Raw genomic sequence first — 24,376 nt, 5'->3', positions numbered from 1 at the left:
TTATAAACACTCTTTCTACAGGACTCCTGCCTTGTTCAGTGCACAGGTCGGATGAGTCAGTTGTTAAATATTTATTTTTATCCTCTCTGTTCAATGAGTTAACCCCTGTTTCACTCACTGCCCACCATTTTGAGCTTTGCTTCATTCACTAGACAGCATCTGGGGAATGCTTTCCTTTAGAGGAGCCTGGAAGAGCTTGGCTTGTTTAGTCTTGCAAAATGGAGGCTGAGGGGAGATATTGATTGTTTTCTATAAATGCATTGTGGGGTAAATACCAGGAATGGAGAAAGTTATTTAAGCTAAAGGACAATGTTGGCACAAGAACAAATTGATATAAACTAACCAGGAACAAAGTCAGGCTGCTGGATGTTAGATTTCTAACCATCAGAGGAGCGAGGTTCTGGAACAGTTTCCCAGTAAGAGTTGTGGGGGCAAATTACTAAATTAGTGTCAAGAGAGAGCTGGACAAATTTATGACAATTATATGACAGGGTTGTTTGTGATAGTAGGGGGCAGGGCTCAGCAACTCTGGGTCTTATTTCCAGTTTATGTTTTATGTTCCAAAAAACTTATGCTTCAGGATTTCATCTGGCCACCTGCAGGGGTGAGGAAGGGATTTTTTTATCTCCTTCCTCTGAAGTATCAGGTATGGCCACAGCTGGAGATGGGACATTGGACAGGGAAGGACAGGGCTCTGAGAATTCCTTCTCTTAGGTGCTGAACTGACTGGTTCTTGTTCATATGCTCAGGGTCTAACTGATTGCCATTCATAGGGTCAAAAAGGAATTTCTCCCCTAGTCAGATTGCAAGTGACCTTGGTTTTTTTCACCTTCTTCTGCAGTGTGTGGGTGTGGGTCATTTGCCAGGATTATCTGGGTATATCTCACATAATCATGTTGCTGCCTTTGTGGAGGCCCCAGGCATTAGTGAACTTCAGTCCTTCCTATTTTCTGCCTCTGACATATAATAGTCTAGTCTCCTGTGGCTGTAATGCTTTGGTCTTATTTTGGTTGTTGGTTTAGAGTGTGAGTGCTGGGTGGTGTTAACGATCTGTAATATACAAGAGGTTGCTAGATGATTTGGTGATACCTTCTGGCCTTAGATTTTATGACACTATGACCCATTCTCTGCACAAGTTCGATGGTGTACTGTGAATGAAGCAGGGATGTGTAGTGAATTAGGACATGTTCATGTTTGTTTGGTGTGCAGTGAATGTCTTTTTTGCTGGTCTTAGAAAGTTTTACCTAGGAACTGACAGCCAGAAACTCCTGGTTGATCTTAACTGTCACCATGGAACACAGGGTTAGCTCGAGTTAGCATCCCACCAGGCATTACCCCAGCACTCTGTCACTGTGTTGTAAAAGTCTTTCAAGTTCAAGGTAGGTGAGGTAATATCTTTTATTGGACCAACTTCTGTAGGTGGAGGGTACAAACTTCCACCAAGAGAAGGTGGTCCAATGAAAGGTATTAACTCACCTCCCTTTTCTCTCGCATATCCTGATTACAACAACATTGCAAGCTCAAAGCATGCTCTTTTTTGTTTCGTGTAGACATGTCCAAAATTTAGGGGTTTTGGCAGCCTACAAGTATGGAAAATTAAAGCACATTTAAATGTTTACTTGAACTTTTTTCTACCCTGCAATCACCGTATGTATAGCTATGTAGGTGTAACCCACACACCTGCTGGGTGTGGGGTTCTGTCCCATCTAGTGGCACTGAGACCATTTAGAGAGAGAGATTAATGAGTCTGCTCTACAACCTTAGCTAACAGGCAATTGCCTTTTAGCTCATGCTGTAGAGGCTCATGCATTAAGATCCAAAGGCCCCAGGTTCGACCCTGGCAGCTGATGACCAGGTTTTGTCAGCCTTTCAAGGGAAGGCTCATCCAGGATATCAATTGGGAAGTCTCTGATGCTCAGGATGCATTTCCTCAGCTAAGGAAAGTATGTAACCCCACACCTCCTTGGTGTGGTGTTCTGTCCCATCTAGTAACACAGAGACCACTTAGAGCAGGGGTCCCCAACATGATGCCCACGGGTGCCATGGCGCTCGTGGGGGCATCTAAATGTGCCCACGTCCTGGCCAGTGGTGGAGCATTCACCAAAATGCCACCAAATTTCTGCGGCATTTTGGTGGCGACGTCTCATGATGATGATGCTTGCTGCCAACAAGCGACGTCATCGAGAGGCGTCGCCCCCGAATTTATGCGGCATTTTGGCGGCGATGCCTCTTGATGACGCTGCTTGCTGCTGCCAAGTGACGACATCGAGAAGCGTCGCTGCCGAAAAGCCGCAGAAATTCGGCAGCATTTCGGCGGGTGCTCCACCGCCACCATGGTCCTTCGTCTGGCCAGACGAAAAGGTTCGGGACCACTGACTTAGAGAGAGAGATTAATGAGTCTGTTCTACAGTCTTAGCTAATAAGCATATGGTATTTAGCACATACAGTAGAAGCTCCTGTCTTTAGCATCAGAGGTCCAAAGTTCAATCCTGACTGTCAATGACTGGGGTCTGTCAGTGTTACATAGGCATGATTGTAGGTATTACTACTTTTTGGTATAATTCAGGGAAAATTACCTCAATAAACTTTCATTTTACGTCTTTGAAGAGAGACTTACATTACTGAAGGCTGCAAAAGCAAAGCAGAAGAATGGGCAGAATGTGTTTTTTTGCTTCTAGATCAGTGGTGGGCAACCTGCGGCCCGCATGCAGCCCATCAGGGTAATCTGATTGCGAGTCACGAGACATTTTGCTGACTTTGACCATTCACAGGCACGGCCCCCCCCGCAACTCCCAGTGGCCGCGGTTCGCGGTTCTAGCATGTCGCAGCCTACCACTTCCCACAGCTCCTATTGGCCAAGAATGGCGAACTGCGACCACAGGAGCTGTAGGGGGGAAGGGGCATGCCTGTGAATGGTCAATGTCAGCAAATGTCTCCTGGCCTGCAATTAGATTATCCTGATGGGCTGCATGCGACCTGCGAGCCACAGGTTGCCCATCACTGCTCTAGATCAATCAGAGGTTGCACTTTCAAGAATAATAAAGAATGGCTGAAACGGAAACAAAATTTTTCCCAATGAAAAACCTTATACTATGGTAATCCTAGTGCCTAAAATAATCCACAGAACATTCGGTACTTATTTCTTTCATTGACATAAGGGGAAACTTTTTTATGGCTGAGCACCTTTTCTGCCCCCTGGGGAACAGTTGTGTCATCAAGAATGAGTTAGCATGTTCAGTCTAGTCTTTAAATTCTCAATTCCAAATATATGAAGAGAAAAATAAACATAGTTTCCAACTAAGAGACCGGTAGTGTACATATTTGAACTGTACACTTAATAAGGAGCTTCTCTTTTCCATCTTTGTTTACTAAGCAACCATGGCAAGGGTAACAAAAGCTACAGTGCCTTTGTTGGCTTTTATATTTATATATATTAAAGTGTATGTGCTTGTGGCCCTTTTGTTCGTGGACTGTGTAGTGTATCATCAGATCTTACTACACTTTGATGTGTTATTAAGTAAATAAATGTGTTACTAATACTAGCGAGACGAAGTGGGTGAGGTAGTATCTTTTATTGGACCTGCTTCTGTTGGTGAGAGAGACAAATTTTCGAGCCACATAGAGCTCTTCTTCCTCTGTGCAGCTCAAAAACTTGTCTCTCTCACCAACAGAATTTGGTCCAATACAAGATAATACCTCAGCCACCTTTAGGGATGGTGAGTTATATGGTCTGTGGTGCCCAGGCTCCAGCAAATTCAGACCTGGAGGGCCCGGCTCCACAAATGATCGGGCCAGGTCTCCTCTCTAGCTCCACCCTGCCACCCCCACTTGCCTCCCCTGGACCGTCCCCCAGTCCCACCTGCCACCCCTGTGCGCCTCCCCCAGAGCATCCCTCAGCCTTGCCTGACGCCACCATATGCCTTCCCCCAACATCCTTGCCTGCCCTGGGCAACAGGTGGCTGCGCCCTTCAGCTCTGTGCTCCCTCGCCAGAGGCTGGCTGAGGTGGCTGCTATGCCTGTGGAGGGAGAAGGAGAGGAGGCACGTAGCAGACCCTGAGGCCCGTGACTCCAAAGTGGGGGCTTATCCTGGCTGGACTGCCTGAGCAGCAGCCTGGGGGGCTTGGGTGTCATGCTGGGGGAGGGGTCCCGGGAGGGGCCCCCACCCCTGGAGCTTGCTGCTGCCTGTGGGGAAAGGGCTCCTCTCTGGGCCCTCACCCCAGCCCTGGGGCAGCCTGCCTGCTGTACCCCAAACTCCTTATCCCTGGCCCAGCCCCATGGCCTGTACCCCAATCCTCTGTCCCAGCTCTGAGCCCGCACTCAGCAGCCAAACTCCCTTCCAGAGCCTGCACCCTTCCCTCACCCAAATTCTCTCACAGAGCCTGCACAGAGGTGGGGAGGAGCACGGGGGTGGGGGCAGGACTTGGACCCCTTCTGTGCACCATTAAAAAGTATATAAACCTGCTGCCCCGCCTACCTTGTCTCTCTAATATCCTGAGACCGACATGCCTATAACTGCACTGACATTAATACAATCAGCGACGATGACTTGTGCCGGGAGCGCGAAAGGACGGGTGGGAAGCAAATTCAGTTTAACCTGGAACCCCAATAAAAGAAAGTGCTTCCCACTTCTGCTGTGAAATTCCCTGGTGCTTTTCGAACCGACTAACCAAGAACTATTTGTCTTGCCGGCGATACGCGAGCAACGAAACAGATGAAACGTGTTGCACTGCGTCCTGTAAGTTACCAGCGCTCGTTGGAAGTCAGCTTGAGCAAGCAAAATACATCAGGGCACCCGGCTAGCCTCATAAACAGGCCCCCAGGCTTACACACGGACGGTCCCATTGCACGGAGAGAGGGTTACCCGCAGTCATTGAGTTACCCTGCTCCCCGGGCACGGGGGTGGTCGGTGCTGGGGGCGTGGCGCCAGCCCGGGGCCTGCGCTTGCATCAGCACCCCCTCCTGGCCCCGCCTTAGCAACCCAGCTGTCTCCAGCGTCAACAATGGGGCGGCCGCGCCTTAGAACCCGCCGCGTTCGTCACAATGGGACAGAAGCGGCGGCGGAGCGGCGGGAGCCAGGTGAGGGGAGCCAGCGGGGGGCGCTGCTGTGGCCGGGATGGAATGTCACGTTTCCACGTGGTGAGCGGAGCTGCCGACCCAGCCAGCCCTGAGGGGTTAACCCCACATCTCCTTCCCGCTACCAGCCCTGCAGCTGGAGCCCTCTCCCTGACCCCAGCACAGGGGTGCAGCTCCGAGGGGCCCCAGCGAGTTAAATGTTCATTGTCATTATTTCCCCCACGAAGCCCCAGGTCCCTGAGCGCCATTGTTGGGCAACCCTTAAAACACCCAGGTTCCTGGGGAAGGAGAGAGGTGAGGATAGGATAGTATCAGGGGTAGCCCTGTTAGTCTGGATCTGTAAAAGCAGCAAAGAATCCTGTGGCACCTTATAGACTAACAGACGTTTTGGAGCATGAGCTTTCCTGGGTGAATACCCACTTCCTCGGATGCATGTTGCATCTGACGAAGTGGGTATTCACCCACGAAAGCTCATGCTCCAAAACGTCTGTTAGTCTATAAGGTGCCACAGGATTCTTTGCTGCTTTTTGAGGATAGGATAGTGTAGCCACAGTCATGCCTGGTTTGCAATGGGTGGTGTGTGCTCAGAAAATCAAGCTATGGAACCATAAATTCCCTCCCCTCCACCCCGCAGGACGTTTTTTCCTTCCCTCCTGCATTATTTGCTATATTTCATGATCCATCTGTTACTTCAGTTTTGTGGCTTTTACCCTTCTGCATGGCTCTTGACTTCTAAAAATGTCCTAAGTAACTGGCTGTACTCTCCAAGGCATGGGTAGGTGTCAGATCTTTGACAATCCTTTCTGTGTTCTCCCTCTCCTCATAATCCTCCAGCCCCTTCCAGATCTCATCCTCTCCCCAAATGAAACAGCCTTCTACCTTAGCCCTCTGAATACATGTTCCATGCCAAGGTTTCACACTTTTGCTGGGCTTTCATCAGTTCTATTCCAATCTTGAAATCCACCAGGCTGTGTTCTTGTATTTATAAAATAGTCTAGTTTTCCCAGCACAGATTAAAAGCTCAAGATGCACAGTAAGTGAGGGTGCGGGAGACCTTTATTGGCATAGTGAAAGGATAATGGTGAACTTTAATTAAATTAAAAAAAATCTATTTTGATTCAGAATTTGGGCTCAAGCTGGTTGCCTTTCCTTAGATATGAGGTTATTTGATATTTATATTGACGCCATTTCATATTCTTGTCAAAATTTCTTTGTGTAGGAAACTTTTGTTTTTCTTCTCTTAAAATGCATTTCACATACAGATGCTGTTCAGCTGGGGTGAACAGGAGTGGCATTTATATTATAAAATGAAGGAAAATCTATAGTCAAACTCTAGGTAGCTGCAAAAATGAAATGGCTTCTGGGATCCACAACTTAAATGTGGAAGACTGTTAAAAATACTGCTCAGTTTAGTTGTTAACGTGAAGCTGCTATGATAACGAACCTTTTAGTTTGTCTGTGTCTGCTTAGAAATCACACAGATAGCTGCTACCTGCAGACACATCTCCTTTGGTTGCTCTCTTTGGATGTTATATGGACAGTTAAACCCTGCTAATAATGAGTAATTTTATTAAGCTAAAATAAAATTATTCTGTACATATAGTACATATGTTATAGACATAGCATATATTATCAGGTTGCAAAGAGGACTCTTTTTTTGCTTTTTTTCTTACCAGAGCCCCTAAGAACCAGAGTGGATTTGATTTAAACCATGATTTAAATCACTAGTCAGGAAATCATGGATTTCTACATAAAAGTGCATTCTTGTTGGTTGTTATAACCTTAATACATATTCTTCACAACTCAGAGATAGATGTAGGTTTAATTTTTAGAAGATACACACTATACATTTTTAAAGTGATTTATTTTGAAAACTTTTCAGATTAGTTTTACAGCTATATCAGAAAATGAATGATTGGTTATTTCATTTACAAAAGATAATTGAAGCAGATATTTATGAAGTCCATTGGGAGGTGAAGTATCTCCAGTTCAACAGGTTAATCATTAATATATGGAGGATGTTCTTGCCATGCTGTATTAGGAGGAGAACATCACCAGCAAGACCGGCTCTAGGCACCAGCAAAGCAAGCACGTGCTTGGGGCAGCACATTTCCAGGGGTGGCATTCTTTCTGATGTCTTCAAAAATTCTAACATCAAGCCCCAGCTCTCCTCTGGCAACAAAGTGCCCAACAACTGCCTGGATGTGAGGGGCAGCAGCCCTCGGGGCTACTGCTACAAAGTTTGCCTGACCCCGGAGTCTGCGAAGAGCAACTTCATGCTCTTACAGCTCGAGTCCCCTGAGGAACAACAAGAAAGCTGCCAAGAGCTTACCAGGGCCAGGAAGGAAGCCCCAAGCAGCCAACAACACCGTCAGTGCCGCCAGCCAGGTAACCCTGCGCTGCAGTACAGCCGGTGGGGCTCAGTGAGATGCATCGGGAGAGAGTGCCATGAAATACCCCTTCAAAGGTTAGCATGACTTTCCCCCTTCTCTCCCTCCCCCACCCCCTTGGAAACGAATCTGAGCTGGGAGAAATCCTTTCATTCAGGCACAACTTTTTAAAGATAAGTACTTGACCCTTTGATCAAGTGCAGGGTTTCTCAAACATGGGTCACCGCTTGTGTAGGGAAAGCTCCTGGCGGACTGGGCCGGTGTGTTTACCTGCCCTGTCCACAGGTCCAGCTGATTGCGGCTCCCACTGGCCATGGATTGCTGCTCTGGGCCAATGGGAGCTGCTGGAAGTGGCAGGTAGTAAGTCCCTCGGCCTGTGCTGCTTCCAGCAGCTCTGTCAGCAGTAAAACGGCTGTTTCCCTGCATTTTGTTCAAGGCTACAGAATTAGGCTTCAGGGTACTCAGAATGTGTTCATCATTTCTCTTAAGCCCAATGTTGAGAACTTTGGCTGTGACAATGCCATCTGTTTTTTCACGATTTTGTTCACAAACTGTCATCAGATTAGGCGAGTTCTTGATATAGTGCTCAGAACAGTCCACTACTGAGTTCCATTACACGTCTTGTGGGAGAGTTAGCCTGGTTCCTCCTACTTTTTTCAGAGCAGCTGCTGCAAAGTGGTTGTTACGGAAGTGTTTTGCAATTTCAACAACATTAACCTTTATTTCTGGAACACTGAAGTCTTTGGTTAGGAGGTGCATCAAATGAGCACTGCAACTATATGTTATTAGCTTGGAACTTTCTTCACTCTCTTCTAAATAATTTCTTCTCATCCTGGATACATTTGTAGCATTGTCTGACATTTGAATTTTTTTTCACAGTTTGTTATAGCTTTTACTGCTACTTCTTGTAAGTATTCTGCTGTGTGTGCATTTCCAGATGTATCAGTTGTTTCTGTAAGGAAGACATTCCCTTCTTCTGTTGTCACACCAGCATATACAACAAGATCATTGTGGACATTGCTCCACCCATCAAGACTCAGGTTAACGATTTTACCCGCTAGACCTTTGTACACTTCTCGATTTCTCTTTCATACACTTTATCCAGCAATTTGCCTGTGAATCTCTTCTGCTGGGTGGACTGTATCCTAGTCTTAATGACTAAACCATGTTAGTTAAGTGTGGGTTTTCAATCATACGGAAAGGATAATTTTTTGCATAAACAAACCAGGCAATTTTTCCATCAATTACCTCTTTTTGTAATCTGCTGGGTCTTATCACAAACTTATCTAGGGTTGTTTCTGAATGATGGAGATTTTTTTTTCTTTTTGCTGCAGGTGATATACTGTGGCTATGTGACATACACGATGTGACTGAAACACTATCATTGGCAGATAACACTGAAACTATAGAAATGATGGTGATCTTGAAGGTAGATAGTCTTCAGAATTCTGTATATTGAGGATGGATTCTCCTAAACAAAATATGTCAGTGCAGTTATTTAATCATTATTATCATACTGCTCAGTTATTATCACTCATTGCATTCACAGACAATCAGTACTACTTTAAAGGTGAAATTGTAAAAGGAAGATTTGCCTATTTCAGATATTTATTTTTTATTACAACTGCATCTAAAATGATAGTACCATAGAGTAACAACTATATTTTTTGCTCAAACATGAGAATTCAAGAATAGTCCAGAAGGAAGACAGGCAGTCCTCAAGAAAGAAGTATGAAATAAAAAAGTTTACCAACCTGAAGATCCTTTTTGTTCAGACATGTTCCTTTCATCATCTTCAACGCAGCTTCCTCCTGAGAAGGAACACTACTCATGATGTCGTTTCATTCAGGCAACCAGGCCTTGCATTTCTTTGTTGTACTGTTTTGTATTTTGCACGCATGCCTGTCTTACCGACAGGTAGAAGAACTTCATAAAAATATTCCCAAACTGGATCTCTTTTACGGCCTGCTGCCATTATAGGTTTTCCCTTCTAGTGAAAGAATGATATGGTAGATTTCAAATCAATGAAGGTTATACTCAGAAAGACCTTAAGACTTCTGAAATATGTTGCTCAAACAGTTTCACTTTTGTTTCTACTGCCTGCCCCTCCCTTCTCACATTTAAGGGATCTATTCTGCCCCCAACAATCCTATATTCATTGAACTTTTTGAAACTTTGCACTTTTAGAGAGAGGTAAGGAATTGACCCTGTGTACACAAATTTACAGAGGGACAATAGGGTTGAGGTCTGTTATTTCTTACCTCTGTATTTATTTATTTTTATTTAAAAACATTTTTGCTGTTAACAAGCATGTTATCTCTGGAGACACAAATCCACAGTTTGAGAATTGCAAAACCAAGCATCTCTGATGGTATCTTCTAGACTGAGCACTGAGTCCCATTGGATAGATAGAAAGATTAACCTAAATAATCTATACAGAAGTTTCTGGAACCCCATAAGATTGAGTTCCTAATCCATGAACTATTGGAACTCTTTTACAAAACTTTTCTTAAACATTACATGAATATATTTTCATACTATAGAAATAGAATTTATAATCCCTATTCCATGATGAGATATCTTTGACCTATAATGTATCTTAATTAAAACTATCTTTAGATGGATTTTTTTGATAAATGCTTTTTGATGGAAAAAACCCCTAATTTAAATAAAAAACCCATTTTTTTAAATCACTGATTTTTATCCACCCTGCTAAGAACTAAGGTTGCATTTGCAGTTAGTGTTGTTAGTGTCTTCCTAGATTATAATAGTTGATGGATTAATATACAAGAGATAAAAATAACACTGTTGATTTGGCAAAGAGGGAGGAATAGTCATTCTTCTGTTACAGATTAGTTATATTGTAATTTATCCTGTCTCTGCAGTAATGCCCATGGTAAACTCCCTGCTGACAGCAGTTAGGCAGGTGGCCTGCTAGCGATTCATAAATATCTCTTGTTCATTCATTTTATTTTTTTTAAAAAATCAAATTAAAGTTAAAAATCTTGAAGCCTCAAAATTACACACTCAGCCAGTAAGTGCAGTCCTGTTACTTTCACGTGTCTCACCCTCTATCTTTTTGTTCTTCACCCACCTTTTGTGTCTTTTCCACATTTGGGCCCTGATACTGCAGTCACACGTGCATAATGTTATCTTATGAGACTATTTGAATTATTAAAGTTATGCTTGTGTTTCTAAGACTGGCCTTCTGGATGGTAAATTATTTGTGATACAAACTATTTTGTATTCTATACTTGTAATTGCCTAGAACAATAAGGTCTCAGTCATGATCGGGCCTCTGAGTGGCACTATATTGAATAGTGTTTGTTTGGTTTTAATTCTTCAGGTTTTTAAGAGGAAAACAAAGAAGGACCCCAAATCAAGAAGTCCAGAATGACTGGAAATCTGTGTAAAAGAGTTGCCTGGAGTGACTGTGAGTATCTTAAGAAGTAGACATATTTTGCATGTATTCTTGGATGATTTACAATAGAAAGCTTTTGATGTGCATGTTATGATTGCCTATTATCTGTCCCAATATTTGGGGTGAAGTCTCTTGTGGGTTCGAAGGGTTGCTTTCTGGCAGACTGGATGTAGCCTTCCCAACGCTTGGGTTTCAAAACAAAGAGCAATCGAATGTGAAGTGAATGTGCATGGAGGAGGGAGAGGGACATGATATCTGGTAAATGCCTGGAATTGAAGGTGACTTTCCATAGTTAAGCACGCTTTTTCAGTAGAATGAGGAAAAGGTAGAGAGATAAATATAAAAAGTGCCTTGCAAAAGGAATGGTGAGACAAGTGATGGTGGGAGGGAATAAACAATTTTTTGAGAAGTGTAAACATTCATGTTTTTTTCTCTTTATAGAGGTTACCTTTGATATGAAACACACTAGAGAGCAAGAAAACTCGGATTCCAATGTTGCCCATGAGGGCAAGTCAAAAGAGAAGGAAAAGAGACCGAAAAGCACTCTGTGGGACTTGGATGTACAGCCTCTCATCTCATCCTCTCAGTGGCTTCAGCGTCATGGACTCAAGAGAAACAAACTGTCCCTCTCTCAGATTTTATCACAAATTGGATTTCAGCACAGGGAAGGTAGGAGGGAAGCCAGTGGTAAAAGCTAAAATTTGACTTGGAATAGTCCAGAGCTCCATGCTCCTTTTTAGCAGCCCAGTATATGATGTGGAGCCTTTAAAATTGTTTCTTTTTTTGGTGCTGTCTTAGAAAAGAGAAAGGGAAGTCACATTCCGCATCTTCACCTTAGCTTGGGAACATATCCCACATGGCTGCTCATCTCTCGAGGAGAGAGACAGAGAGACAGACTATTCTTTTTAATCTGCACCATGTTGTTCCTCACTTTAATCTTGATCTCAGTCTAGCTACATTTGTGAAATAACTTTAGATACTGAATTTTCCAGAATTAGTACATGCAAAACCTTTTCCCTGGAGTCTGAAAATGTAACTGCCATAAGAACCCTGTCCTTCGTGGACTGAAAACACGAAGATCCTCCTGAGCTCCTTGCCATAAATTATTATTGTGATTCCAGGTGAACATTTTGCTAATTTTTAGACAGGTAATTCAATATCAGATTTAAACTCAGGCTGTTTTTCTTGCAAAGTCAAGCTCTGCAACATCAAAGCCAAATTATAATTTGCAGTTGTGTGGCAGTTGGAGGAGAGAGTTTGTGAGAAATAATAATTATTAATCATTTATATAATAATGATTTACAGAGCACAGACAATCCCTGACATGAAGAATTTACAGTTTAAGAAGCAGTAGTTGTAATGTATTAATAATTGTTTTATGCTGTTTAATTTAAGAACGCAGCTGGCTTGGAGCCATGGGGAATACTGTATTCTCCCCTGCCAGGAGCCTTACCTTCATTACTAGAAGGCTAGAGGTTGCACACTCACTCCTCTCTGGATTAAGGAGGTATACAATGCTCCGTATAGCATAGTTTTACCAGCAAAAAGACACTGGATTAGCAAAGGAACATGCTGCATGGAATAGCTGCTCTGTGGCTGTTAAATATTCACATGCCCTGTGTTTTTCTGTCAGTGGAGTCCCAGCTATTCAGATCTGCCAAGAAACTTTTTGTTGTCAAGGGAGCAGAGAACATGCTTTTCCTTCTTCAGGGTATGTCCACGCTGCAACTGAAGATGTGATTTGCAGCTCGGATAGGAATACCTGTGCTAGCTTTAATCTAGCTAACATGATAAAAAACAGCAGCATAAATGCAGTGGCACCAGCGTCACACAGGCTGTACAAGCCTCTCTAGGGACAAACTCTCATTGCTAGAACATGCTGAAGTTCCTGCTGCAGCATTTTCGCTGTTATTTTTAGTGCACTAGTTAGATTAAAGCTAGCGCTTCAGTTATGTTACCTGTACTGCAAATTGCATACCTTTCGTTGCAGTGTAGACATGTCTTCAGCTGCATCCACTTTTGTTCCTTTCCATATATGTTATGGGAGGGCATCATACATCCATGATATTTTTTTTTCTCTTTTGACTGACAAATACTTGCACTTGCTTTTAAGATGTAAATGGAGAATGCAAACGTTGAATTGCGGAAATCTAACGTCACAAGAAGTTTGCTACCAGTAAGCAAGATAATAGATTTTTTTTTTATTCTCCATTAGATATAACTAGACTTGGTTCTAGGAAATGAGAATAATTTCTACAACTCAACATAAATAGAAACTTTTTAAAGCTCACTAATATCACATAGATAGTACAAATCCTCCCTCTCAGCTGCATGAACCTAAATTCGGACAGTAACTTTTTTTAGGATCTGTCCTGCAACATGTATCAATCACTTAGGTTCTTTGGATAAAAGGCGGAATTTGTCCACTTACTGTCCCTTCTATAGACATGTTATTGAATTTGGTTTGTAGATTGCTGTAAAAATGTTATTTGGGTAACCAAAAGAAAAGAGTTTAATGACAGTGCCATTTATCTTCTCTTCTGTTGCATATGACTTAAAAAAACAGTTCATAATGAAAATATTCCCAATAACTGGCAACCGTTTATAATCTTGAATGTAGATTATGTGTCCACCTTGGGGAAATTTGTGGCTTCTCGGTATGCAGACGGTCTTTTTCCTCAATACTTGAGAGCACAAGATGGCAGAGTATATAATGTAAGTGCGACTGACTTATGGCTCAGTAGAGTAATAACTTTACCCCTATTTAAAAGATAGTATCAGTGTAACAAAATGATGTGACTGAAGTATCTCCTCTTCTAAAGAAATGCTGACAGGAAACTGATATATTTCCAAAATGGGAACTTTTATCTTTTGATGATTTTATTTCTACTGCGCCAAATGATTAATGATCTAGACCAGGGATCTCGAACGCAAATGACCATGAGGGCCACATGAGGACTAGCACATTGGCCTGAGGGCCACATTACTGACACCTCCCCCATGCCACCCTCTACCCTGCCCCCACTCCACCCCTTCCATGAAGCCCCGCCTCTTCCAACCCCTTCCCTGAAATCCCCACCCAACTCTTCCCCCTCCCTGCCCCCGGGGGGTGCAGGAGGGGTGGCAGGGTCCCAGGCCAGGGAGTTGGGGTGGGTCAGGGGCTCAGGACAGTGGGTTGGGGTGCAGGAGAGGTGAGGGGTGCAGCAGGGGGTCCAGGGCAGGGGGTCAGGTGCAGGGTGTGGCAGGCGGCTCAGGGAAGGGGGTTGGGGTGCAGCAGGCAGCTCAGGGCAGGGGGTCAGGGTGCACGGTATGGCAAGGGGCTCAGGGCAGTGGTGCACAGGATCTGGCCAATAAATGAATCTAGTTGAACTGTTCGGTAATAGCGACCATAATGTAATTAAATGTAACATCCTTGTAGGGGGAAAAATACTAAAGAAACCCACCACAGTAGCATTTAACTTCCAAAAGGGGAACTACACAAAAATTAGGAAGTTAGTTAAATGGAAATTAAAAGGAACAGTCACAAGAGTGAAATGCCTGTAAGCCACATGGAAACTTATTTAAAAACACCATAATAAATGCTCAAACTAAGTTTGTACTCCAAATAAAATAACAGTAAGAGGACCAAAAAAAAAAAAATGCCACTATGGCTAAACAGCAGAGTAAAAAGGGTGATTAGAAGCAAAAAGGCACCTTTCAAAAATTGAAAGTCAGATCCTAGGGTGGATTATAGAAAGGCACATAAACTCTGGCAAGCAAAGTGTAGAGTTAGGCAGCCGAAATAGAAAGTGAAAAGCAGCTAGGAAAAGACACAAAAAAATAAGAGCAAAAATTTGTTTTAAGTACATCAGAAGCAGGAAGCCTGCCAAACAATCAGTTGAGACACTGGACAATTGAGATGCTAAAGGAGTACTCGAGGAAGGCAAGATCATTGCACAGAAGATGAATGAATTCTTTGCATTGGACTTCACTGCAGAGGACGTGAGAGAGATTCCAAAACCTGAGCCATTCTCTTTTGGTGACCAATCTGAGGAAATGCCCCAGACTGAGGTGTCAGTAAAGGAGGTTTTGGAACAAATTGATAAATTAAAGAGACAGGACCAGATGGTATTCACCCTGGAATTCTGACGGACCTCAAATATGAAATTGCTGAACTCCTAACTGTGATGTGTAACCTGTTGCTAAATCAGCTTCTGTACCAGATGACTGGAGGATGGCTAATGTAATGCCAGTTTTTAAAAGAAGGCTATAAAGGTGATCCTGGCAATTACAGAGTGGTAAGCCTAACTTCAGTATTGAGCAGATTGGTTGAAAATATAGTAAAGAACAGAATTATCAGACACATAGAGGAACATGATTTTTTGGAGAAGTGTCAACATGGCTTTTGTAAAGGGAAATTATATCTTACCATCAGAGGGGTAGCCGTGTTAGTCTGGATCTGTAAAAGGCAACAGAGTGTCCTGTGGCACCTTATAGACTAACAGACGTACTGGAGCATGAGCTTTCATGGGTGAATACGTCTGACAAAGTGGGTATTCACCCACGAAAGCTCATGCTCTAATACGTCTGTTAGTCTATAAGGTGCCACAGGACACTCTGTTGCTTTTTATATCTTACCAATCTGTCGACTCTCAAGAATTCTAATAAATATGTAGACAAGGATGATCCAGTGAATATAGTGTACTTGGACTTTCAGAAAGCCTTTGATAAAGTCCCTCACCAAAGGCTCTTAAGTAGAGTAAGTAGTCATGAGCTAAGAGAGAAAAGGTCCTCTCATGGATTGGTATTTGGTTAAAAGACAGCAAATAAAGGGTAGGAATAAACGGTCAGCTTTAACAATAAAAATTGGTAAATAGGGGGTCCACCAAAGATCTGTACTGGAACCAGTACTGTTCAACATATTCATAATTTGTCTGGAAAAGGGGGTGAACAGTTATGTGGCAAAGTTTTGCAGATGATACAAAATTACTCAAGATAGTTAAGGCCAAAGCTGACTGAGAGGAGTTACAAGGGGATCTCACAAAACTGGGTGACTGGGCAAGAAAATTGGTAGATGAAATTCAATGTGGATTCAAAGTAATGCACGTTGAAAAACATAATCCCAACTATACTTAAAAAATTATGAAGCCTAAATTAGCTGTTACCACTCAAGAAAGAGACCTTGGAGTCATTATGGATATTTCTCTCACAACATCTGCTCTTTATTTACCCCTTCACATAACACAGGAACCAGGGTAACCCAACTAAATTAATAGATAGCAGGTTTAAAACAAATAAAAGGAAGTACTTCTTCACAAGATGCACAGTCAACTTTTGGAACTTGTTGCCAGGGGATGTTCTGAAGACCAAAAGTGTAACTGGGTTCAAAAAAGAATTAGATAAGTTCTTGGAGGATAGGTCCATCAATGGCTATTAGCCAAGATGGTCAGGAATGCAGCCCCATGGTCTGTATATCCCTAAACCTCTGACTGCCAGAAGCTGGGATTTGATGACAGGGGATGGATCACTTGCTGATTGCCCTGTTCTGTTTATTCCCTCTGAAGCATCTGGCACTGCCTGTTGTTGGAAAACATGGTATTGGGCTAGATGGATCATTGGTCTGATACTGTGTGGCCATTTTTATGTACATGAGTCAGGGTAATGCCTATAACTTTGCCTAGAACCCCGGAGTGAATGTCATAAGGTCCAGAGAAGGTCCTAGATATATTTCTCTTTTGTTTATAATTATTTTTCTTTCCAGGGGTAGGCCTTGGCGTTGCTTAATTTACTGATGGGGCTGAGGCTTATGGGATGTTAGTTGTTTTTTAATTTGCACCAAATACCTAAATACAAATATTTAGGCCCAACAGATACTGAATGTTGGGCATCCTGACCAAAAATACAAAGAAACATTTTTAATTTCCTTTCAGCTGCTGCTTAAGGACAAGATTGAGATTCACTGCCCAAGGAAAGAACTGTGCACAGGGCCGGCGCTTCCATTTAGGCGACCTAGGCGGTCGCCTAGGGCACCAGGGTTTGGGAGGGCGGCAGGTGGCTCCGATGGACCTCCCACAGGCGTGCCTGCGGAGGGTCCGCTGGTCCTGCGGCTCCGGTGGAGCATCTGCAGGCACGCCTGTGGCAGGTCCACCGGAGCCGCGGGACCGGCGAGTGACAGAGCACCCCCTGCAGCGTGCTGGCTAGAGCCGGCCCTGTGCCTAGGGCGCCAAAAACCCTGGCGCCACTCCTGACTGTGCATCCCCTTATTCCCCTGCACTGCATTTTAAGAGCAAGTCACAATCTTGCTCTAACTTAATAACTAGTTTCCAAGTGCCCCAAATATATCCATCCATCTGCTCTGCAATCCTTTCCAACCCCCAGAGTCCCCATTTCCTTTAAGTCACTTACATTGCTCTGATCTTGTCACAAACGAATCATGCAAACTAGTTGACACTGCCCTATGCTTACTTAAATATTGTGGAATGCATTTAGGATAAAGTGCAGTGGCTTTTCCATTATATGTGAGTGACTCAGAGGCATTTGTCAAGTATTTTGCTGCTGAAATAGTGGACAAAAAATGGGTTGTTTCCATTGCTACCTTGGCTGGCATATCTGGCACTACAAATCAGTCATTGTAGCTTTGCTGGACTTGGGACTGCTTTGAGTTATTTGTTTCAATCTTCATTTTCATTCTCTCTTGTATTTAAATAAAGCTGACAGCCAAAAAAGAGCTAATTCTTCATTTTGTGGACTGTCTAACTGGAGCTATTGAGCTATACAAGCAGAGAATGGAATGGGTAACCAGTGAAAGTCGGCAGATATTTGGAGTGATTCTGGAATCATGCATCACCATTGTTCTGGACTTTGGCACTGTGTGTAGAACTGAATATGACCTGTGCCGTGATGCGCTTTCTATGGTCCTCTCACAGCAAGTGACCCAGCTTGCCAAGTTTAACCTCATTCGGTAAGAGAAATGGTGTTTATTTTCTACTTTTTGTTAATGAGATGAAGAGAAGTACTGTGGAGTATAGATCTGTATTCTGATGATATGCTTACTGCAATAGCAATGGTCATTATTATTATTTGTATTATGGTATTATTATTTGTATTATTGTAGTGCCTAAAGGATCCCACCAAGTTCAGTGCCTCGTTATGTTAGGCAGCGTACATCTCTACTGTTCCTACCATGGAACAATGCACATTCGGAGAAAGGAAGTATTGCTATCTGCATTTTACAGGTGGGCCACTACGCCACAGAGAAATAAAGTGATTTGCCCTGTGTCACACACTAAATCACACAGTAGCATAGCTGAGAAATGAAACCAGATGTCTTCAGTCCCAGTCCAGTGCCTTAACAAAGAGACTGTATTCCTTTCCTAATATGAGGAAATTAATTCACATTCAGTGACAAATAGGCCCAGGTTTTCAAATTAATGTGCATGTGCAAGCCTTTATTTATACAAGCATATAGATGTTTACACACACAAAACAGGATTTACATTCATGTCAGGATGGGAGTTTGTGTGCATGCAAGTCATGTACGCAAAGGTTTGTGAGCAATTTAATGCATCCTGTTTTGAAAAGTGGCTGCAGAAAGTCTACTAAAATTTAGATTGTGACTCCTAAAGTTATTTTGCCCCTGATTTATGCCACAGTTTTGATTCTGGTGCCCTGAGGTTATTAATTCCCCACCTCCCAGTACACTTGAGGTTTGAAGATCAGAAGTGAGCTTATGTGGCCTTTGAAAACACACACACAATTTTTTTAAAGGTGATCTGCAAAGTTATATCAAAATTGAGGCACAGTAAAGTTAAGTATTTGCCGAATTTATCAGGCAGTGGAGGGAGATTTAGGACAAAAATACATTTTATCTTTTTAAAAAAAAATTTCTGTGACAGTACAGTACTACTCTCCCAGGTTTGCTAGAAATTCTCCAAATGATGCTTTCTGAACTCCACCAGAGAGGTCCTTTGGGGCCATGTGCCTGTCCCAAGTCAGGATAAAGGAGGAGGGTTGGGCGTGGGGCTAGCAACTCCACCTCGTAAAAAAATCAACCTGCTACAGAAACGCCAACAATAGAGACAACAGAGACTTTTACCCTGGAAAAAGAACTGTCTTCAACTCGAAGATGCATGACGCTGGGTGGTAAAAGCCGTGAGGAAGCCACTAAGCCGATTACCCTTCTTGCAACCAGGAGGATTGCCATAGGCACATGGAACGTGAGGACCATGTACGAGTCAGGAAAGACGGCGCAGGTTGCAGCAGAGATGAGGAGCAACAACCTGACCCTATTAGGCATTAGCGAGACAAGATGGACGCAAGCGGGGCAGAGACGACTGTTGACAGGAGAGCTGTTGCTGTATTCAGGACATGAAGAGAGCGACGCACCCCACACACAGGGAGTAGGCTTCATATTGTCCAAGCAGGCACAGAGAGCACTGATTGGTTGGGAGGCACATGGTCCCAGGATCATCACAGCATCCTTCAGAACTAAAATGAAGAGGATTAAGATGAATGTTGTTCAGTGCTATGCTCCAACTAATGACAGCAAAGAGGAGGACAAAGATGATTTTTACAACAGACTCCAGAAAATATTAGAGATTCTCCTTATGGGAGACTTTAATGCCAAAATTGGACCTGACAACACAGGATACGAACAAGTCATGGGGACCCACGCTCTGAGAGAGATGAGTGAGAATGGAGAGAGATTTGTGGATCTGTGTACACTTAACAACCTGGTCATAGGAGGTAGCATCTTTCCTCACAAGCGGATCCACAAGAGTACCTGGGTATCACCAGCAGGCATGACAGAAAATCAGATCGATCATGTCTGCATTAGCAAGAAGTTCAGAAGATCCTTGCATGACGTTAGAGTTAGAAGAGGAGCAGACGCGGCGTCCGACCATCACTTAGTGGTGGCCAGATTGAAGCTGAAGCTGAAAAAGAACTGGATAGACGCGTCAGACAGAAGAGTGAAGTACAACGTCAGCCTTCTGAAGGACCATAAGACCAAGGAAGATTTTGGACTGATGCTGAAGAATAAGTTTTCAGTATTACAGGATCGGTCTGAGGAAGAGGAAGACAGTGTACTAAACAGATGGCAGAAGGTGAGAGAGACACTTAGGTCAGCATGCCAGGAAGTGCTTGGAATTAAGAAACACCAGCAGAAAGAGTGGATCACAGCAGAGACCTTGATCAAGATAGAAGACAGAAAGAAGAACAAGGCAGCAGTTAATAACAGCAGGACTAGAGCAGCAAAGGCCAAAGCTCAAAAAGAGTATGCTGAAGCCCACAGAGCAGTGAAGAGGAATATCAGGAAGGACAAGAGAGAGTATATGGATGAACTGGCAGCAGAAGTGGAGCAGGCAGCATACAGCGGTAATATGAAACAGCTGTATGATACTACCAAGCGACTGTCTGGAAAGTTCAGCAAGCCAGAACGTCCCGTTAAAGACAAGCAGGGAAAGTCTATAACAGGAATAGAACAACAGATGAACAGATGGGCGGAGCACTTTGAGTAACTCCTGAACAGACCAGCACCACCAAATCCACCAGATATCAACCCAGCCAACGAGGACCTCCCAATTAATTGCGATAAACCAACCAGAGATGAGATCAGAAAAGCCATCACCATGATGAAGAATAGGAAGGCGGCTGGACCTGATGACATCCCAGCAGAGGCCCTGAAAGCATACCCGGATGCTTCAGTGGAAATGCTATACCCCCTCTTTGAGAAGATATGGGAAGAAGAAGTGATTCCGGTAGACTGGAAAGAGGGATATCTCATCAAAATCCCCAAGAGAGGAGATCTTAGCAACTGTGCCAATTATAGAGGAATCACACTCCTGTCGGTGCCAGGGAAGATCTTCAACCGAGTCCTCTTAGAGAGAATGAAGGATGCCGTCGATCCACAGCTATGAGATGAACAGGCAGGTTTCCGGCAGAATAGATCATGCACGGACCAGATAGCAACTCTTCGCATCATAGTCGAGCAGTCTATGGAGTGGAACTCCTCCTTGTACATCAACTTTGTTGATTATGAGAAAGTGTGGGATAGCATGGATCGAGAGACCCTCTGGAAGCTCCTTCGGCACTACGGCATCCCAGCAAAGGTGGTCAACCTGATCAAGAACTCATATGACGGTATACACTGTAGAGTGGTCCATGGAGGGCAGCTTACTAACAGCTTCCAGGTGCAAACTGGAGTCAGGCAAGGATGCTTGTTGTCACCACTTCTCTTTCTCCTCGTCATCGATTGGATTATGAAGACATCTACTTACGAGCATAGGAATGGAATCCAGTGGACGTTGTGGACCCAGCTTGATGACCTGGACTTTGCTGACGGCCTTGCACTCCTTTCGCACAGTAAACAGCAGATGCAAGAGAAGACCAACGTAGTGGCAGCCACGTCATCACAGATTGGCCCCAGCATTCACAAGGACAAGACCAAGATCCTTAGGATTAACTCCATCAGCAATGACCCAGTCACACTGAATGGAAGCCCCCTGGAAGAAGTGCAGTTCTTCACCTACCTAGGTAGCATCATCGACCAGCAAGGTGGCACAGAAGCAGACATCAAAGTAAGGATTGGTAAGGCAAGAGCAGCCTTCTTACAGCTCAAGAACATCTGGAGCTCCAGAGAGCTGTCTTTGGCAATAAAAATTCGACTGTTCAACTCCAATGTGAAATCAGTCCTACTGTATGGCGCTGAAACCTGGAGGACAACCAAAACAACCATCAGGAAGATCCAGACCTTCATTAATAGCTGCCTCAGAAGGATTCTCCAGATCCGCTGGCCAGACACTATCAGTAACATCCACCTCTTGGAGAGGACCTGTCAACTCCCACCAGAGGAAGAAATCAGAAGGAGAAGGTGGGGTTGGATAGGACATACACTATGTAAGCAGCCAACTAACATCACCAGACAGGCACTGTGGTGGAACCCCAAGGCAAGCGGAAAAGAGGCCGTCCAAGAAACACCTGGCGACGTGACCTTCAGGCTGATAGCAAAAAAATGGGCTATACCTGGAACCAGCTAGAGCGAATGGCCCAGGATAGAGGACTCTGGAGATCTGCGGTTGACGGCCCATACCCCGATTGGAGTGATGGGCATGAGTGAGTGAGTGAGTGATGCTTTCTGGAATGTCACAGAGACTAGAACCACCTGTTTTTCTTCTTTTTTTTATATACATGCACATGTGCGCATGCTTTGCACTTCTGTAGTGCCTTCAACGCAAAAACTTCAAAGCACTTTTTTAAAATACTGATGAACTCCACATCCCAACTTTCTGGTTTGGTAGGTAGGTAAGTATTAATTCCATTTTACAGATGACATAGTGGCTAAAAATCACTTATTAGTCACAAAGGTGACACAGCAAGTTAGGGAGTAAAGGGAGAAATAAAACCTAGGTTTTATGACACTCAGTCATGGGCTTTAAGTACTGGACCATGCTCTGTCCCCAGTTTTTAGAGAACATGGTCATTTGTTTTAGCTAGGCAACACTGTTAAAACTGATTATTTATTTCTTACTCTTGGAATATTTCTGTTCCCTCCCCACCACATCCCACCAGGCTGTATAGTCAGCTACTTCTCAGATAGGTCTTTTACATTGTTTCTTGCATGTTTAAGGGGAACTATGCTCTAGAAATTGTTCTTAAAGCAGCTATATTTCTTTAGTTATCTTAATTCTGTTTTGGAAACAACTGCCCTAGAAACTAATTTTCCAACTTGTGCTTTATGAGAGTTTTATTTTGCCTCTTTATCTTATTACTTGTCTGGTTTTAGAAATGTGTATTTTAACTACTGTCCTATTAATGGAACCTCAACCTCAAGAGTTGGTGATTTATTATTTTTTATTATTATTAAAGGTCTAATACAGTAGAAATATTTTGAGCTCTGCTGTTGTACGTTGTCAGTGGCTCCTCATTACTCCTGAATAATCACTAATATTATTTTCAGCACTGCGCAAGATCTTGTGAAGTGGCAACAGAAAGCCGTTACTGTGTCTGAATATTCTGTAGAGTCTGCTGTTAAATGGCTCTGGAAGTTGGACCATATGCCAGCCATCAGTTCCACCAGCTCCACTGAGGCTCTGTTGGAAGCCATAAGTGACAAGACAGTAAGTTTATACATCTCTTCTGAAGTATCCAGTAAACCTAAGAATATTCGGTGGGAGAATTGGATTGCAAGTTTTAGCCTAATGAATTGTGGAGGGCTAAAGAGAGAACTTGTGGCTATCTAGAAGGTATTTCTTTCTAGTACAGTTACAGCCCATATTTAACAATACTGTATGTAAATGTATCAGGTTCTGAAAGCAGAAACTTATTTTGTTTTCCTGTGGAGCATGAAAGGTCAATATGTGCTGAAGGGGGCCACTTAGGGATCTGGCGCAAAATCAGTACTTGGTCCTGCTAGTGAAGGCAGGGGGCTGGACTTGATGACTTTTCAGGGTCCCTTCCAGTTCTATGAGATAGGTATATCTCCATATATTATTATTATTATTACTTTTCAAAATATTTTAATGAAAATGTTAATATTAAATATTACTCAAGAAAAGGATGTCATTTTTTTATTCTGTATTGCTTACTGAAATATGCAAGAAAATCCAAAAATATATGTGAAGACTGTTTTAACTTAGCACTAGCTGACTCCAGGAATTCTGTAAACTCTCCTGTGACATCCAAATTGTAGCCTCACCAGCTGTTTGAACAACTCTCTTACAGTATAGTACCCAAAGCACACCAAGTATTTTTGCAGTTAAATTCTGTTTATTTTTAATAGGGCCATATTGCATTACTCATTAAAGGAAAGCCAAAGGATATAAAAATATATACCATAATTTTAGCCAGCCACTCCATTCCTTTGGCAGCAAAGATACATTGGGCCAAACTTATTGCTGGAGAAAATTGGTACAACTCATTTAAAGCTAAAATCAATAGTAAATTTGGCCCTCTGTGTTTGGACTGAGTTATCTGTTTACACAGGGGATGTGCAGAGGGCCAGTGCAAGGTTCCACTTAAGTCTTCCTTTGAGAAGTTATTTTAAGTGGGATGTAAGGTGGTGCTTAGGCCTCGTGGTTCTCTACCAGGGTGGATGAGTCTTGACCCCTGTGTAATTTGATATTAAAAATAAACTGGGTGAGGAGTTAATTTGTCCAAGGGTGACATTTTCTTATGTCTGATTTTTTTAGCAATGTGACAATCACTGCTTTTTTGGGAAAACATTACCAGTTTGCAGTATTGTCTGGCGAAAAAAATCAGGCTTATCAGGCCTTGTCGGTCTGGGTCTGAAGAGAATGTTTAAAAAATCCAGCCAACTGGTAGAGAACCTCACTCATATGCCTTATTCTTATTTTTCAACACACTGGTGGGATATAGGGATGCCTGGGGGGGGAGCAAGTGGGGCAATTTGCCCCAGGTCCCAGGCTCTGCAGGGGCCCACACGAGAATTGCTGAGGCTCCCTCCCCGGCCCCAGCCCGACCCCGCCTCAGCGGATCCAGGAGCGTCCTTGAACAG

The 24,376-nt window shown here is 43.4% G+C and overlaps 1 protein-coding gene across 2 annotated transcripts in view; it reads left to right on the top strand.

Annotated features, from left to right (window-relative positions):
• The first annotated feature begins 5,010 nt into the window (after window positions 1-5,010).
• The window catches only part of VWA3B (von Willebrand factor A domain containing 3B), a 146,871-nt gene continuing 127,505 nt past the window's right edge, over window positions 5,011-24,376 (top strand). The window contains exons 1-6 of one of the 2 annotated variants that reach the window (XM_050932009.1): window positions 5,011-5,076; window positions 10,810-10,896; window positions 11,326-11,553; window positions 13,505-13,599; window positions 17,574-17,824; window positions 22,820-22,979. In XM_050932009.1, the coding sequence (XP_050787966.1) occupies window positions 11,340-11,553; window positions 13,505-13,599; window positions 17,574-17,824; window positions 22,820-22,979 (720 nt within the window). In that variant the 5' untranslated portion in view covers window positions 5,011-5,076; window positions 10,810-10,896; window positions 11,326-11,339. Of the gene's footprint in view, window positions 5,137-10,809; window positions 10,897-11,325; window positions 11,554-13,504; window positions 13,600-17,573; window positions 17,825-22,819; window positions 22,980-24,376 lie in introns of both variants that reach the window. The other variant, XM_050931999.1, reaches the window with a different exon arrangement.

This window comes from Gopherus flavomarginatus, chromosome 1 (assembly GCF_025201925.1).
Source record: "Gopherus flavomarginatus isolate rGopFla2 chromosome 1, rGopFla2.mat.asm, whole genome shotgun sequence".
NCBI classification, from domain to species: domain Eukaryota; kingdom Metazoa; phylum Chordata; order Testudines; family Testudinidae; genus Gopherus; species Gopherus flavomarginatus.
Note: the sequence above shows the minus strand (reverse complement) of the source record. Positions and strands in the feature narration are given on the sequence as shown.